General features: G+C 35.0%; 1 protein-coding gene across 1 annotated transcript; it reads left to right on the plus strand.

Annotated features, from left to right (window-relative positions):
* The first annotated feature begins 7,670 nt into the window (after positions 1-7,670).
* On the plus strand, positions 7,671-15,680 carry LOC110377886 (circadian clock-controlled protein daywake). The gene is made up of 5 exons (XM_021336934.3): positions 7,671-7,829; positions 9,974-10,193; positions 13,033-13,163; positions 14,976-15,131; positions 15,450-15,680. Exons 1-5 carry the CDS (start codon positions 7,769-7,771, stop codon positions 15,599-15,601), a joined length of 720 nt encoding a protein of 239 aa, XP_021192609.3. The 5' UTR covers positions 7,671-7,768; the 3' UTR covers positions 15,602-15,680.
* The last annotated feature ends 379 nt before the right edge of the window (positions 15,681-16,059 follow it).

Consider the following 16,059-nt stretch of genomic DNA (forward strand, 5'->3'; position numbering starts at 1 on the left):
AATGATAAAGTACATAGTATCTGTGAAACAATAAATCAACAAAAAATGTAATACCTACTTTATCTGGATTTAGTGAAAACAAAATTGAGACCAATTTGGTTATTTTCATGCTTAAGAGAATACCAATATTATAACTGAAGTACAGAGTCTTTTGAAAACATATCAGCTGGCGGGGAAACCACATAAAGGGAATACTCCTTATTAAGAACTAAGTGTTTTTCTTATTATTGTGTGCTTGATTACAATTTTTCAACTATAAACTGTGTCAATACTTACTTTTACACGAGTTGTAAGTCCTTTGCCTCGACGTTTTGTGGGCTTTATCAGGGGCAGTAAATCAGACTCCAGTTGGTCAATTAGCTCCTTTGACAATCTATATATGCTCACATAGTCATCATCGCGAGTTAATAAAGATAAACTACGAATTCTAGCAGATTGTTGACGCTTTTCTAAATTATCTAAAGCATGAGCTTCTTCTAATAAAGATTTAAGCAAAACATTCTAGCCATCGTTAAAGGTAGGCACTTAATCACTTTAAAACACTTAGAACTTTATTTAAACACTATTTTAAATATAATAGTCTCTAGATCAAGTTGGCAACGGTACCTGAAACAAGATTCTATAAAGGATTTTTCGCGCAGATTTATAACCTCACAAATTTTCACTGACGAAGAAGAGCAAAAATTTACAAATTATACATTACATGGTATGTCCAAGCCTCCCTACCATAGGGAGCATTGGACACTTTTGACTTAGTTTATGAAAAAAAAATCGGTAAAAAAACTTTTAAGTTAAACGGTTTTATCTTATGTGCACTGAAAACTAGAAAATAAAAAATAGTTACTTACCTGTCAACCTACGTAGGTGGTCCCGGTCATATTAGACTAAAATAAAAACGTGGGGCCCATTAACTATTGCTGTAGTACTCTCTTCTAAAGGTATAATAGGTGTGGATTGCATCGACTTACTATAATTGTAACTGGAGATTTTGACAATCAATAATTAATAATACAAAATACACATACTTTTACGAGTGTTTGTTCTTGACAACTCACAGAAATGACAGATAGTCTATGGATGAACACCGTTACCAGTCGGTAACGTAAACTACCCAATAAAAAAAAACAAAACTATGATCAGAAATCAGAATAAAAGGACCCCCCTTTTATTCTGATTTGATCATGTCTCCCAACTGCCCATCTCTCCCCTACCTCCCCTATAGATAGACAGATTTTGACAGATCTGTCAAAATCTCGACTTTGATTTAGTTCAACTTGTCAACACGCTCGATAGTGTAGCGCTAGTGTAGTTTGACACTGTCAATCACGAAACTTTAAGGTAGAATTCCGTGGGTCGCGATTGTCGACCGCGCGCGACAAAAGTCAACCTATGAAAATGTATGGCACCGCTGCCGAGGGCTGCGACAGTCGCGCGCGGACGACGAATTTCGTGAGCCGCTCGCGGCCGTACGCTTCTCAACATGGTCTAGCGCTTAATAACATCTATAGAATTTTAGTAAAACCAGAATTAAATTTTTGACAACGCCGCGAGCAGCTTACGAAATTCGTCGGCCGCGCGCGACTGTCACGGGCCTCGACAACGGTGCCATACATTTTCATAGGTTGACTATTGTCGCGTCCACGGAATTCTACCTTTAGATCGAAGTCGAAGTGAGAGTGATGTCGAAGTGAGTTGTGATATTTTATAGAATCGACATGCTGATTTTGTCACAGAAATGGGTTTGAAATAATAAGGAATTTTTGAAATAAATAAATATGCAAATTCACAATGCATCTAAAATGGGTGAGAAAGCACACAAAGATGAAACAGGAACTTCAACAGTCATTAATTAACTTATTAAATAAAAATAGCAGACTTGGTCGACTTTGAAAAACTCCACAAAATATTATTATTTATAAATGTTAAGAAGTTTTTTTATTTTGATTAATTTAAATTCATTATAATATTAAAATGAATGAAATTGCGGGTTTACGTTATTTTTCGATCTTCTTGATATAATTGGCGTGAATTATACGAAAATATATCAATTACAATGCTATAAATTGCATCAAGCACACTCATGGGCGTAGCCAGCTTTGGGCTCAGGGTGGGGCAGCAGTCAACCTATCCCCCGGGGTAGGGCGGAGGCCCTCCGATTTTTTGTATCTTGAGCCGTTAATCTCAAACTTGTTAATCTCATAATTTGAGAGGTTTATATTTTCAGGTACAGAAAATAAACAATCACACACAGGACAAACGGCAAAAGTAAGGGCATTTAGTTTCTGAATACCTACGCGAGCGAAGCGAGCGCGAAATTTTTATCGGGCTAAAACCAAATATTACGTAAAGTTTAGCCCAAACGTACTTAACTTTTTGTTTGTTGACAAATGCAAAAATAAGGGCGTATAGTTTCTGAATATGCGAGCGAAGCGAGCGCGAAATTTTTATCGGGCTAAAACCAAATATTACGTAAAGTTTAGCCCAAACGTACTTAACTTTTTGTTTGTTGAGAAATGCAAAAATAAGGGCATATAGTTTCTGAATATGCGAGCGAAGCGAGCGAAATTTTATCGGGCTAAAACCAAATATTACGTAAAGTTTAGCCCAAACGTACTTAACTTTTGTTTGTTGACAAATGCAAAATAAGGGCGTATAGTTTTTGAATATGCGAGCGAAGCGAGCGCGAAATTTTTATCGGGCTAAAACCAAATATTACGTAAAGTTTAGCCCAAACGTACTTAACTTTTTGTTTGTTGAGAAATGCAAAAATAAGGACATATAGTTTCTGAATACGCGAGCGAAGCGAGCGCGAACTTTTTATCGGACTTAAACCAAATATTACGTAAAGTTTAGCCCAAACGTACTTAACTTTTTGTTTGTTGACAAATGCAAAAATAAGGGCGTATAGTTTCTGAATACGCGAGCGAAGCGAGCGCGAACTTTTTATCGGACTTAAACCAAATATTACGTAAAGTTTAGCCCAAACGTACTTAACTTTTTGTTTGTTGACAAATGCAAAAATAAGGGCGTATAGTTTCTGAATACGCGAGCGAAGCGAGCGCGAAATTTTAATTAAATTTATCAAATCAATCAGAATTAATCACTCAATCAGACACCTTATAGGTCAGAGCCAGGGCCCAGGGTGGGGCAAGTGCCCCAGCTTGCCCCAGTGTGGCTACGCCCATGAGCACACTTATTGTTTATTACGACTGCTTACGTGAGAACTCGCACGTAATAATATAATATCTTTACCTCAATTTAACATGTTTATAAAACAAGTTCATATTACAAGTTCAAAGTTAAAAACTTTAAAACGTTTGAGATAACATCGTTGGAGAAGGCTAAGGATTTTTCAAGATCAAATCGGTCGTACAGAGTTTTAATGCTAAATCCTTACTATCTTACATTCTGTTGGTACGAAAGTATCTGTTTATATGTAAGGCTTTCACGCCAAAACTACAGAAATGATTTATATGAAAGTAGGTAGAGGTACACAATTAGTGTAAAGCCTGAAATAGGACAAATGGTACTTTTTATTCGGGTGCAGGAAACTAGTGTAATATTATTTACGTCATAGTAGGTATTATAAGGAAGAGACTACTCCTCTCAAGTTTTCTCACAACATTAGGCATAATCAAAGTGCAATTAGCATATGTGTGATAGTGTCTGGTTAAACGACTGGTTTGATTGGACCTAGGCTAAAATTCAAGGCTAAGATTGTATCATTTTGATGTTAAAGATAGATCTTCTTGTCGTGCAGGCTAAAAGTTTGACCTATATGTCCTCCTGCTCTTCAAACAGCTTTTCCTTGTTGCAGAGGGTCATGATTCTCTGGATATGCAGTAATTGTTCTAGATAAACCCTGTTTACGCGTTTGTCGCGGTTTTCCTGGTTTGCTGACCTGTCATCAGATGTTTCTGTGATATACTTAGGCGGTTGTAAGGAGTGTCGAGTCAATATCATAGGTGATTTTTGTTAGAATATAAGATTTTTAAGTCTGGCTCTATGTACAATTGTGGCTTTTTTAAAGCTTTTATGGGACATTAGCGAATTTAATTGAGGTCACCAAATTAAAATCTTTTAAAGTGGTCCTTATGGCTTTTAGAGATTTCGCGAGCCTTGGAAAGCACACCACCATGCACGCGTTACAATTTACAATGTTTATGACTACCATGACGTAAAGCCGTGGATTTCACAGAAACCTAAGTAACCTACCTACAAAACAAACAATGACGTCATCACGTGTACCTACGAAGTGCAAAAAACTCTTTATATCCGTGAACTTTGTTACAAACACAATGTCAACCATTACTAGAACAAAATCGTCAATTTCGTGGCTCTAAATTGTTTATTGCTACCATTAAGTTCATTTAATGGAGTAAATAAGAGGAAATGCTAGTTACACATGTACCTAGGGATCTCGTCATCGTCACCCTTTTTGAGAACCGTACGGTTTGTAGTAGCTGATGTTCAAAATAAACACTAACATGTTACGGCGAGTATTTTGTTTGGCAAGTAAAATATAAAAAATGTTTTTATAACGGTAAATACAGCTAAGACAATATCATTTTTTGCTCCATTGGGTAAGACAGTATATAAATACAAAAGAATTGTAAGGCAAGAGAAGACATGAAGCCAGTTCAGGTTTGGGAAAGACACCTGAGTCATCCGATGAATTTCCAAAAAAAAGAGTTCTTTGAAAGAAAAAATCATCTTTATCAGCAACGTGGTAATCATGAGATTTAGATAAACTAAGTACCCAGATTGACCCTTCCGTAATCAAACGGACTTTACTCTAGGCTCATAAAAAATAGTATAATAACTATTGTGAAGACCTTACGTACTACATAACCCCTTAAGATAGATCTGTTGTGAATAAAATTATTTATTTAATCTGAGCACACTTAATGAGTGCAGGAAGACTTAAGACTGAACACAATAAGGTTTGCAAAGAAATCTGTTCATATTTGGTCATCAATTCAAAGTTGCTGAACAAACACTTAGAACTTGCATTGTTTAAACAAGAGCTACTGGGGAAATACCACTTCAAGGTACAATCGGCTTCTAAATACGGAAAGAATAATCAAACACATTACCCTCTTTTTGGGCTTGGTTGCGGTCGGGTAAACAATTGGGTAGGTCAGGTTTGGGAAGGAATGTTAGTGACAAACAAAGCCTTTGTGGTACTTTAAGGACCTTAGACTAGTGACTAATATTTGGAACTAAGGATTGATGTACCTACTGTGACGTTATATGGAAAAAAAGAAGAGAAGGTCTCACGGCAACTCCTATTTTTAGGTATATGAAGTCTTTAACCTCTTGTTTGAAGCTAATTATAAAACAATAGAAAATCAATTGTGTTTCACTTGAGATATACAGCTTGCTACTGGTTATCATAACTTGTGAAGGCCAGTGTACTTCTATATTTTATGCGAATACTCGAGATTATTGCACGTGCAAGCTTTAATAAGCGTTACTTAGACATCGGTTTAATTACTCTAAGCTGCATTGAACATAAGCCTTAATAAGTTAAACTTTTTTATTGACATTAATCTCAGTCATTGGCCATTAACACGCTATGTAAAACTGTTCGCGTAGAATTATAATAATTGTTCACACAATAACAACGGATATGTTATTATATCGTATTATATCCTGATGACAATAGGGCAAATTAGCGCTTGTGAAGTTCAAATCAGATCAAGGACTAAAGCAATGCATACGCAAGTCTTATTTGTAGCATTATAGGTATATCAAACACATAATACATATTATGACATTACATATTACGCATATCAACAGGTGTGTAAGTCATAAAAGTACATATTTACAATTTATAGACAGGAAAAACTATATTTCCCTGTTTTCGTTTTGCATAATATTTTCCAAAATTAAAGTTTGTTTTATACAATTGTAGTAGGTACCTAGTACCTAAGATAAGTAACTATTGACTGGTTAATATGCTAACCTATATTATTTCCACAAACCACTAATAATATGGATCCCGGAAAATACCTACTTAACTATAAGTAATTCAGTTTTATAATAGTAATTAATTAAAGTAATCGCTTACCAAGAAGGAGTCGATGACGTCACAGAAGCACGTAGACTCGTGAGTACGTGTTTGACGACCACCATAAAAGTTCCATAGATAGCCCAAACATTTTCCCATCAGAGTTCACTACACTGAGTACTTTTTATTGGTTCTATTTTTGGGACCTTTCGTCTCAGAAACACCGTATACTTTTGTATGAGGCAAAGAAATGAGAAATTGAGAAAAGCTTGTCCTATGTATGTAGAGGATAGAAAAATTGTTTCTTTGCATGAAACAAATCTGGAAACCAATAAAATCGACTTGTAAAGAAAATAATTTACGTAACTGTGGAACATTAATAAAACACAGGATTTGTTTAGGAGCCTATTGTAGTATTTTTTCCAATAACTTTATTCTAAACCCCAGAACAGTCTTTATATGAATATTCTAAGAAAATCTAGGGTCGCAAAGGTGACAGCCAGCACTTAGCTGCCTTTGCGCAGCCATAAAATAACCATAAAAATAATATATTTATATTGGCAGTCAGCTGCTACCTAACTTGCACGCGATGAAGAAAAATATATGCACTTTCGTACTTACCTCCTTTTTTACTACAGTTTCATTTTCAGGTTTTATATCATATAAACTTTTTATACATACATAACTACTGTGCACAGAATTGATTTCGTAAAATGCAATGTCTTTAAAATTTTACAAAGGAGTCAGGTATTAGAGAGTTTAATAGCCCCAAGAAGTTTAGCCTTCTTTCAAAACTGCATCCACAATATTGTTTGCCTGAAGAGGAATTCGCCAATCTTTAACACTACAGACTGCGATCAGTAAACTTGCAGGCATTGGGATAAAACAATTCTGGCTAAGATTGGTATTCCCGTGTCCCTTATGATTTTCTCATCGTACTAACTAATTGAACAATTTGGTGTTACAGTACAATTGAGCACTTGACGAAGTAATAAAATTATCAAATGTATATTGGTTCAAGACATTATAATATGATATAAAAAATATACCATTCTAAGTATATTTTCGGAAAAACTGGGAGAAATTACAAAAACAGTCAAGTTTACCTTAGAAGAGTTAACAGGTATTCCGTTTAGTGCGAGCAGTTTATTGTTCGCGGTCGCAGTTCACGTTTCAAGATCAAGGTAAGGCGACCAAGTTCTGTTGTGTTTCATACTACTTGTATTCTTAAGGGGGAGACGCTTTTTAGCCAACAGTTTTTGTAAGCAGGCAATTTGTAGAATTGATTGTAAAATCGTTTCAAAGGTAAAGAGCAGTTTTCTTTAGTATTTGCGGAATTAAATTAGAATCTGCTCTTGATGAGGAATGTAAAGATAACATCTGAACTTAGAGGTGAGACATTCACGATAACAGAATTACTTATTTAGGTACAGGTGATGAGCATTGCTAAGCACGGACATGACTAAGAAAAATAATGCATTGCCTTTATAAAGAAAGAGATATCAGTATCAGGTCAGTATAAGCGAACATTACAAAACATCCAATAATCAAAAAACCCAAAAGTAAAAAAAAAACTAAAATTAGAAAAGAACACCCCCTTAAAAGTATCATGAAGACTGCTATTGACAATGTCGGAATGACGTAGTAGGCAGCTTACTTCTCATATAAGTGTGGTCTTGCGGAGACGAGCGTCATACCCGCTCAGAACTCAACTGTGATACATCATACTACATCACACGACAGCAGTGCACAAACATGAATAAGTTGACGTACTTTTGCTTCCTCGCTGTCATTTTGGGCGCGAACTCGGCGTCTGGTGAGTGCAGTCAGAATTTTTGAATTTAAAGTTTCATTTAAATTTTGTGATTATGTTTTGTTATTAGGATTTAGATTTTTGTGATTTTGTTTTGATTGTTATGCACGAAAAGTAATTAATTATGCAAACTGGGGATTTTAATTCAATTTTTTAAATATATTTCTCTGCTTAAAAGTTTTAACACCTAGTCTTATTTTGAACAAATCAATCGAGATCGAAAAATAAAGGTGATAAAACTTGACAAAATACTTAAATTCTAAGAAAATCTTCATCACAGTTCAGTTATATTTAATTTAATCTATATCGAAAGACGAAACTAACCATTAGCCATATTTACCATTTTAATACACCAGCGAATTTTCCGACCCTAAGAAAACTTCCGCTTAAACAACCATCATATCCATATCATTACATTTTAATTAATAAATAAAAATGTCAAATAATCAAATCGTTTGCAGAGCATTCGAAAACTTTGAATATTTTTATTGCGGCAAATGGAACCACACATATTATATGATAATTGAATAAAAATGAAATGAATAGTCAAACAAACTGTTTTTAGATGTAAATAAAAAATACTTTTTGAAAAATACATCATGTATTAATTTGAAAAAAAAAGCAGCCTTTGGCTAGTTATTTTATTAGCTTTCGTGATAAACATACACACATACATCATGCTAATAATAAAAAAAAAAACACATAAATCGTGTTTCTAATAATAATCTACAATTTTCAAACAATTGACGATCAGAAAGTAATTATAACCATTTATCACAAAATCATTAAAGGTTCTCACGCTGTAATAAATGGTTAGATTCAGTCCAAAGTACCTACAAAAAGAGTATGTTATGGAGACGAGTTATAGGTAATGTTAGTAAAGATTGTAATCACTATAAGTAAAATTGCTCATTTTATCGATACCTATTCGGTTTATAAGGTAAACATACATCCTATCATAAGCTACAAGCGTGCCTAATTCGTTCGTTTCATTGTATCTATTTATGCTTGAATAATAGACTTTTTAATTTACATGTGAGTGGTTACGGTCGCCGAAAGAAAAATATTATTTTTTCATCCTTTTGCATAGTTTACAAATTACTAAATCACGTACATTTATTCATTCCCGTTGTTTACACACATGCTCGATAGATGGCGTTTTCCGATTGCGTCTCTTTATACATCGCGATATGGTTTCATTCACAAATCTGAATATGTTGGCTACTAGTTTATATCCTTAGGTTTTTGCTTTACACTTGTATGTACCAGTTTTTGGAGTCAGAGCCTGTATTTTACAGGTTAACTGACTATTTAGAAAATAATATTGTTAGACTCGAGTCTTACTATAAACTAAAACAAAATATTTATTAAACAGTATTCATAAAATTAAATAAAGTATTTTACAGTATTAATTGAATCAACCGCTTTTATGCCGCTAATTATAGAAAAATTGTGTCTCGCGTATATCTGCGCACATACAAAGGGTTAAACCGTATTTAACGAATAAAATGTTTTTTCGAACTTACTTCCTAATCGTTTGTGTGTAGGTATGTCCTGAAGTAGTTACATAGGTACTAAGTATGTATTGTGTGTATTAAGTATGTACTTAGATACTAAGAATTTGTGTCGTCAGAATCTATTATGTGATTTATGTAAGGCAAATGCTCATTAAAACTGAAATGCCCATTAAAGCTTGTGACGTCAATCTAACATCTAATCACTTTCAGCTATTAAACTGCAATAACTCATGTTTGTTTTGTTTGCATAGGTACTTTTTTACCAACTTCAACAAAGAGGAGGTGGTCAAACTTTGAATTTATAATCAACCCCGTTCTTCCCGTTTTTACTCTAAATAAGCTATCCATGTAAAGTTTTTATTATACCTGAACATTTTTAGGAAATGAACACTGTAAAGAAGATACAAACGCAAAAATTAACTCTATCTGGCAGAATTTTACGCCAAAACATTAAACTTACTTAAGTCAAATACGATAGACAGAGAGCTTAGTGCCTGAGAAGGGAAATAGGCTACATATGAAATCGGGTGTCCCGCGATGTGGTTTAATCCCTTGGGAACAGCTAATACGGTATTTCATATCAAAAGCCTCCTTTTCCATTCTATACTGACCATTGATCCATTTTTCCAGCTCCCTTCATCACGCCATGCAAGGCCGGAGACAACGCGTGCTATGTAGCGTCAGCTCAGGCAGCAGTTCCCTTCATAGCTGTGGGCATCCCTGAACTAGGGATCAAGTCTCTAGACCCCATGGAGTTTGACGTCATCAAGGGGGACCAAGGAGGCCTCTCTCTGACGTTTAAGGATACCGCTGTGACTGGCATGAAGGGATGCAATGTTGATGGTGTTAAGTGAGTTCCTTTTTTTTCTATATATTTTTTTTTGAGTTGATGTTCTGTGAGGAGGTAACTTTAAATAGGCATTATGTGGTGCTTACATGTGTGCGTGTGAAATACATTTTGAAGGATTGGTAACTAGACCGGTACTTGAAAATATAGTCCTACAAGGTGAAACAGACCATGTTTATGGGACGTTGTTGTTTGTGCTAGAAAATGCAGTAATGGCAAAAATAATTGTAAAGTTGTTATTTCTGTCAAGAGTATCAATTTCTTAAGTCTTGTTAATTTTAAAGACAAACTCTTGCCTCGCAAATGCATCATTGCTTAACACCTGGATCGTGGAGGTTTAATCGCGTCTTGGGAATCGCAAATAAATTACCTATCAACCTATATGCTGTAGTAAACTGCTGAGGTCTTCTCCGATAAGCGACAACCATCCCGTTCTTGGACAATCGACTGAAACTAAAAATATATCTATGCAAGTTTTTACAGTTCTACTTAAATTTCATTTTGTGTACCTTAACAATATTATGGCCGAAACGGAGTTGTAAATATCCCTTTATAGGAAGTTAGATACCGTAAATATTTTGTAAGCAGTTTCAATCTGTAAATAGCAAAAAAAACTTCACACATTCGAGCAGCTATAAATATGTTTGTTGTGAAGTTCAAATGTTTGTGCTAAGATTTGTCATTGTATCTCACGTAATGCCCTTGTGCTCTACGTTTGTATTTCTCATCATATTGTAGAAACTTTCCACTGAACTTAAAACCACGGAATAAATGTTTATACTTGCCTACATCAATAAAAATAATACTTAGTCTTGGTATCCTATTCTCTCTATTTATTCATCATAAACTGAAAATGGAACCTGGGCAGCTTTCGGCTCATTGTTATTTATAAAGTGTCAGTAGATCCCTCAGGACACACGTAAAACCGCGTGAAACATCTAGTTTTTCATCATAGTGCAGCCTTCAAAGTGTAGTTAAGACAAAATTCTAGGAAGATCTGCTTCAGTCATTAGTATTGTCAATATTTATTACCTGCGACCGTCATACGCGATCGTTTATCTTATAGTTAGAAGCTTTTCGTAAAGTACTTACCCAATTAGCACGGCTATTAATATTACGGATTTAGATACGAAGCTGTCTTTAATTTCAAGAAGAAGGAAGATAGGTAGGTGAACTCTTACTGGACCAGTCAAAGAAGCTAAGTATATGTAAAGGAAGCGATCAAAAATTAAACATTTGTTTAGTGACTCATTAAAGAGATCCTAATTTAAAGACGCGCATTAGAAGTCCGGAGATTTATAGACAATTCGTATAGCCACGTTATGGTTCAAGAATGTAAATATGCGAGTGAATCTCTATTTTTATTGAGTTGGAAATCCAGCTCTTCCTCTTTTTGCAATCGGGGAAGGTCCCCTTATTTTTTCCACTTTCAACTTCCTAATATATTTTCCTCGTCTTATGTCCAGTAGTCTTATGACATGGTGTCTCGTCATGCCATTGTGTAGAAGACAACCATTGTGACACTAAATACAGCCATAAATAACCCATAAACTTGGAAATAGAATTGTTTTATTATTGTTGTTTATGTAATTGTATAAAGGTCGGCAACGCACAGGCGACTCCTTGGCTTTGCGTTCCGTTGCAAGGCGATCCATCTGCTCGATTGACCCAAATTCTATTTCAAATAATGTGTATTAAGGGTCCTTGTGAAATGTGGTGCTTTCCTATGTAAGCAAAAATGTTGGATGAATATTAGGCATAGTTATCGGCACGTATCTTGAGCTCTGACCTTCACCTGCGCAGAAGTAATTTATACCCCTTTTGTGGTATGAAGTGAGGCGCGGGGGCAGGCTAAAGCGGTGATTGGCCCGCAGTGCATCGCGTCATAGCCGGCACTCGGTATTGGTTCTTTGCTAATAAATCACTTCTGCGCAGATGTAGGTCAGAGCTTAAGATTCGTGCCGATAACTATATTAGCTACATTTTCCGTAGCGTCAAGAATTCACACATTTTCGTAGCGTCAAGAATTCACACATTTTCTTCGAAACGGTTTGAGTAGAAACGGAACTACTAGGTCTCTCAAAACTAAGGAAGTACAAAACAATATGCAGTCGCATAATTAACTTGCGGAAGACATATATGTCAACATAAAAAACCTATGTATTTTTTTGACTTTAATGACACAGTGATGATATACAATGATATAATAGAAAACTTGGTAGGTAGTTAATATGTGACGATTTATTCGATAAGCAAAAACTAAATAACTGGGTAGGTAACTTAGTTGAAGTCTAAAATTAAGCACTTAGGTATTCAATTTTCCTAAGTAGGTAGGTACAAACAGGAAGATGTTTTTACGGAACTTTTAAATTAGCTATTATTGTGAGAAAATTAACTAGTTAGGCGACGTAGTAAGATGCGATTTTTGAATTAATAACGCTTTATACTATTTTATAGATAATAATTTTATTGCAATTATTCAAATAAGCTTAATTAACCATGCGTTTTTATTTAATTAAGCAGTTTCGTAGATCGTAACTACGATAACAATAAATATAAAAATAAACATTTTAAAAACTCTTTTGCCTAAAAATGAACCGTAGACTCATTAGCGATTTTCATTACATGCATATATTTTCAAATTCACTGTTTATTTAATACAACTTAGGTACACAGGGGGCTACTCATTGTGTGTACCTAACTTGCGAAAGGAAATACACTTTATAAGAAAGTCTTTATTCAATTAATGGTACCTACCTAACCATTCCAGAATTGGACTTCCACTTCTAAGGAGATAGATACTTAGGTACATAATATTTATGAGTTTATGTTAATTTCGCAGACACGACCTGACCAAAGGCAAGCAGTCGGTGACAATCAGATGCACCGTGGAGCTGAACGGCAACTACAAGCTGGACGGACAACTGCTCGTGCTGCCCATCAAGGGAGAGGGCAAATACAAGATTAATATCCGTAAGTTATCATTATCAAAAGTATGATAATTTCAAATAGGCCTTCAACGCTCTAAGGGCAAGGTTAACCTACAGGATAAACGTCCGTTTTCTTAAAACCACTGTTTGCTATGAATTTCACGGTTGATTGTCAATTTAAAGCAAACAGTGTGTTAGGACAACCATCGTCGGTGAAATTGGCCTTAGTAGTTTGGAGAAAGGAATAGAAAAACTTTATTTAAGAGCGCTATTACAAAATCGAATTGCTCAGTTGTAGGTAAATTAGACGATAGCCGGCAGCACTTGCGCATGTGTGCGTCTAGTGAAATACGCAACGCACACCTGCGGACCGCCACGCGGCACAAACAAACTTGAGACTTTGCCACTTTTTTCCGAAATAATTTATTGTTTTTATAGTTTATGAAATATTATTTGTATCGATGAATTTTATAACCTAGAATAGCTCGATTGAGTTACAATAAACAAGTAATCGTTTACAATTTTTAAATTATTTAATCGACAACCAAACTTTTCACCATGTTTATCAATTATAAGTAATTGATTTATAAAAAAACTAAAATCTATAATTCGTCTTCCATGTATTGTATCTTCATTTTCCTGCAACAATGAAAACTAGGAATGTAGATAGTTTATTAAAACAAATATGTCACGTATACCTTTTGCGGGTGACAAAAAATACTTACCATATTATTTGTACTGGTATTCAATTGAGTCTGATAGTCTGAATTAAATATGCTTTCATTATCCTGCAAGAATCAAAGAAGTCCAATTACATTATTATGCAACAGTGAAACTAACGACGATGACATTTACGTACATATTTCTTTATAACCAACATCAAAAAAAGAGAACCCAATCTATAACATTTTCGAATTAGAATATCATGGCCTAATACTTATGTATATTACATTTCAATCAGATCATTATAACTAATAAATAAAATAAAACTCACTAGTATCAAAACGTGTTAGATGCGTAGGTTGCGCTATATTTTTCGAACTCCGGCGAGTTTACGCGGCGCAACAGCGAGCGATACGTCCCTCCTCGGTAAGCGCCTGGCGCTGACTAAAGTTGAACACCGCGCGTCACAAGATTTATATTGATTTTTGCATTGCAAACAAAAATTATTTTAAAATATTGTTTTACTTTTAAATAGACCAATTTTTTTTTTCAAGCTTTATAACAATACCACCTTAATTATTAAATGTTTTTTATTTGAATTTGGATTATACTTTCATAGATAAAAAATATAGTTTCGTACGGAAAATTGTCAGTAACTCTCAGTTTTATAGAATTATTTTTGGTGTAATACTGTATGAATTGTAATAAATTGATTTAAGCACTTCCAAGTACAAGATATAGTTGTATCTTGAACATTTTTATAAATGGTTAAATTGCTATATCCTCGGAGTACCGAAGCATCAAAAGATACCCAAAAGCAACATTTTATGAAACATCCTTTGCAGAGACAAAGATTTTACTGATGTACGTGGAGAAATTAAAATATTTATTTAATACACTTTCAAGATAAATGATCAAACTTTCTGAATCTTATTTTTGTTTTTTTATTGTGACTATATCCAAAGCATCAAAACTCGTATAAAACGTTTAAATTCGCGAAAATTTGTGATAGCCCTCTTAAGAAGAAAAACGAGCAATATTCTTTTCATTATCTTACTTTATTTACACCTCATTCTAAGTTGACTTGCTTAAATCCAAAGATTTAGCGTGTTAAACACACAGCCTGCATTTTTTAATTACACCATTCTACATTCATGCAGCTTTCAAACCCTCTTTCCAACTAAATTTCCAGGTGACATAGTAATCAAAGCCAGCACAGCCCTGAGCACGGTGGACGGAGACGACGGCAAGAAGCACTGGAACATTGACAACTGGCACTTCACCCACCAGACCAAGACTGGAGCCACCTTCAAGTTCGAGAACCTCTTCAATGGCAACAAAGTACTGGGTAAGCATCATGGTCATTAAAAACTAAAGCGGAAACTTCGAAAGGAGTATATTGTACTCTGAGGGTATAGTCATCGACCAGGAAAGTATCTTAGCTGGGCAATGGTACAAAAGAAATCTATCATAAAGTCAAGGAAAAGCAAAATAAATTGATATGCTTGGAAATTGGTCCATAATTTGAGACGTAGGGTGAAAAGTCCATCCAATTTTATCGATATGCCTACCAAATAAATACCCAGTTCATCTGTTCTCCTCTCTGATTATAATATTGACTATATCTCAAGATTCCTTGTCACTAATCCCACAATTTCCATTCCAGCTGGCCCAGTAGAAGACTTCGTGAACACGAACTGGCGTGAGGTGATGCACGAGATTGCTCCCCCAATAGTCCATGCCATCGTGGCCCGTGTGGTAGAAGCTGTCTCCGCATTGTACAAGGCTGTCCCCGCTGAAGAACTGTTTATCGCTTAAATGGTTACCAAATTTGTGCAGAACCGATCAACTCTGTAGGGTAGGAAACAAAGTGAGAATAAAATAGTATTTAAGTTTATTTATTTTGTCTTATTTTTTACTACCGATGTAGGTATAGGTAGTAAAAAACGATTTCCCCAAAGTGAACAAGCTGGCCGGGGTCAACAGGCAGCAATGGTGGATGATCGAGCAAAGTGGCGAATCCTGGGGGAGGCATTAGTCCATTAGTGGACGTCTTTCCGGTGAAACGACGACGATTCACCTTTTCACATTTCTTAGCATACGTACCTATGGGCATTTACAACAGTTCCAGTTGACAACTGAGAATCAAAAAGTTAGCGTATGAGCACGCTGAGCATCTGGACGAATATTTATCCTTATTCATGATTTTGAAATAGCTACCCATATTTCCTTTAGTAAGAATTGACAAAAATGAATCCAGATGCTATGAAACGTTA

Source organism: Helicoverpa armigera, chromosome 7 (assembly GCF_030705265.1).
Source record: "Helicoverpa armigera isolate CAAS_96S chromosome 7, ASM3070526v1, whole genome shotgun sequence".
Lineage (NCBI taxonomy): Eukaryota > Metazoa > Arthropoda > Insecta > Lepidoptera > Noctuidae > Helicoverpa > Helicoverpa armigera.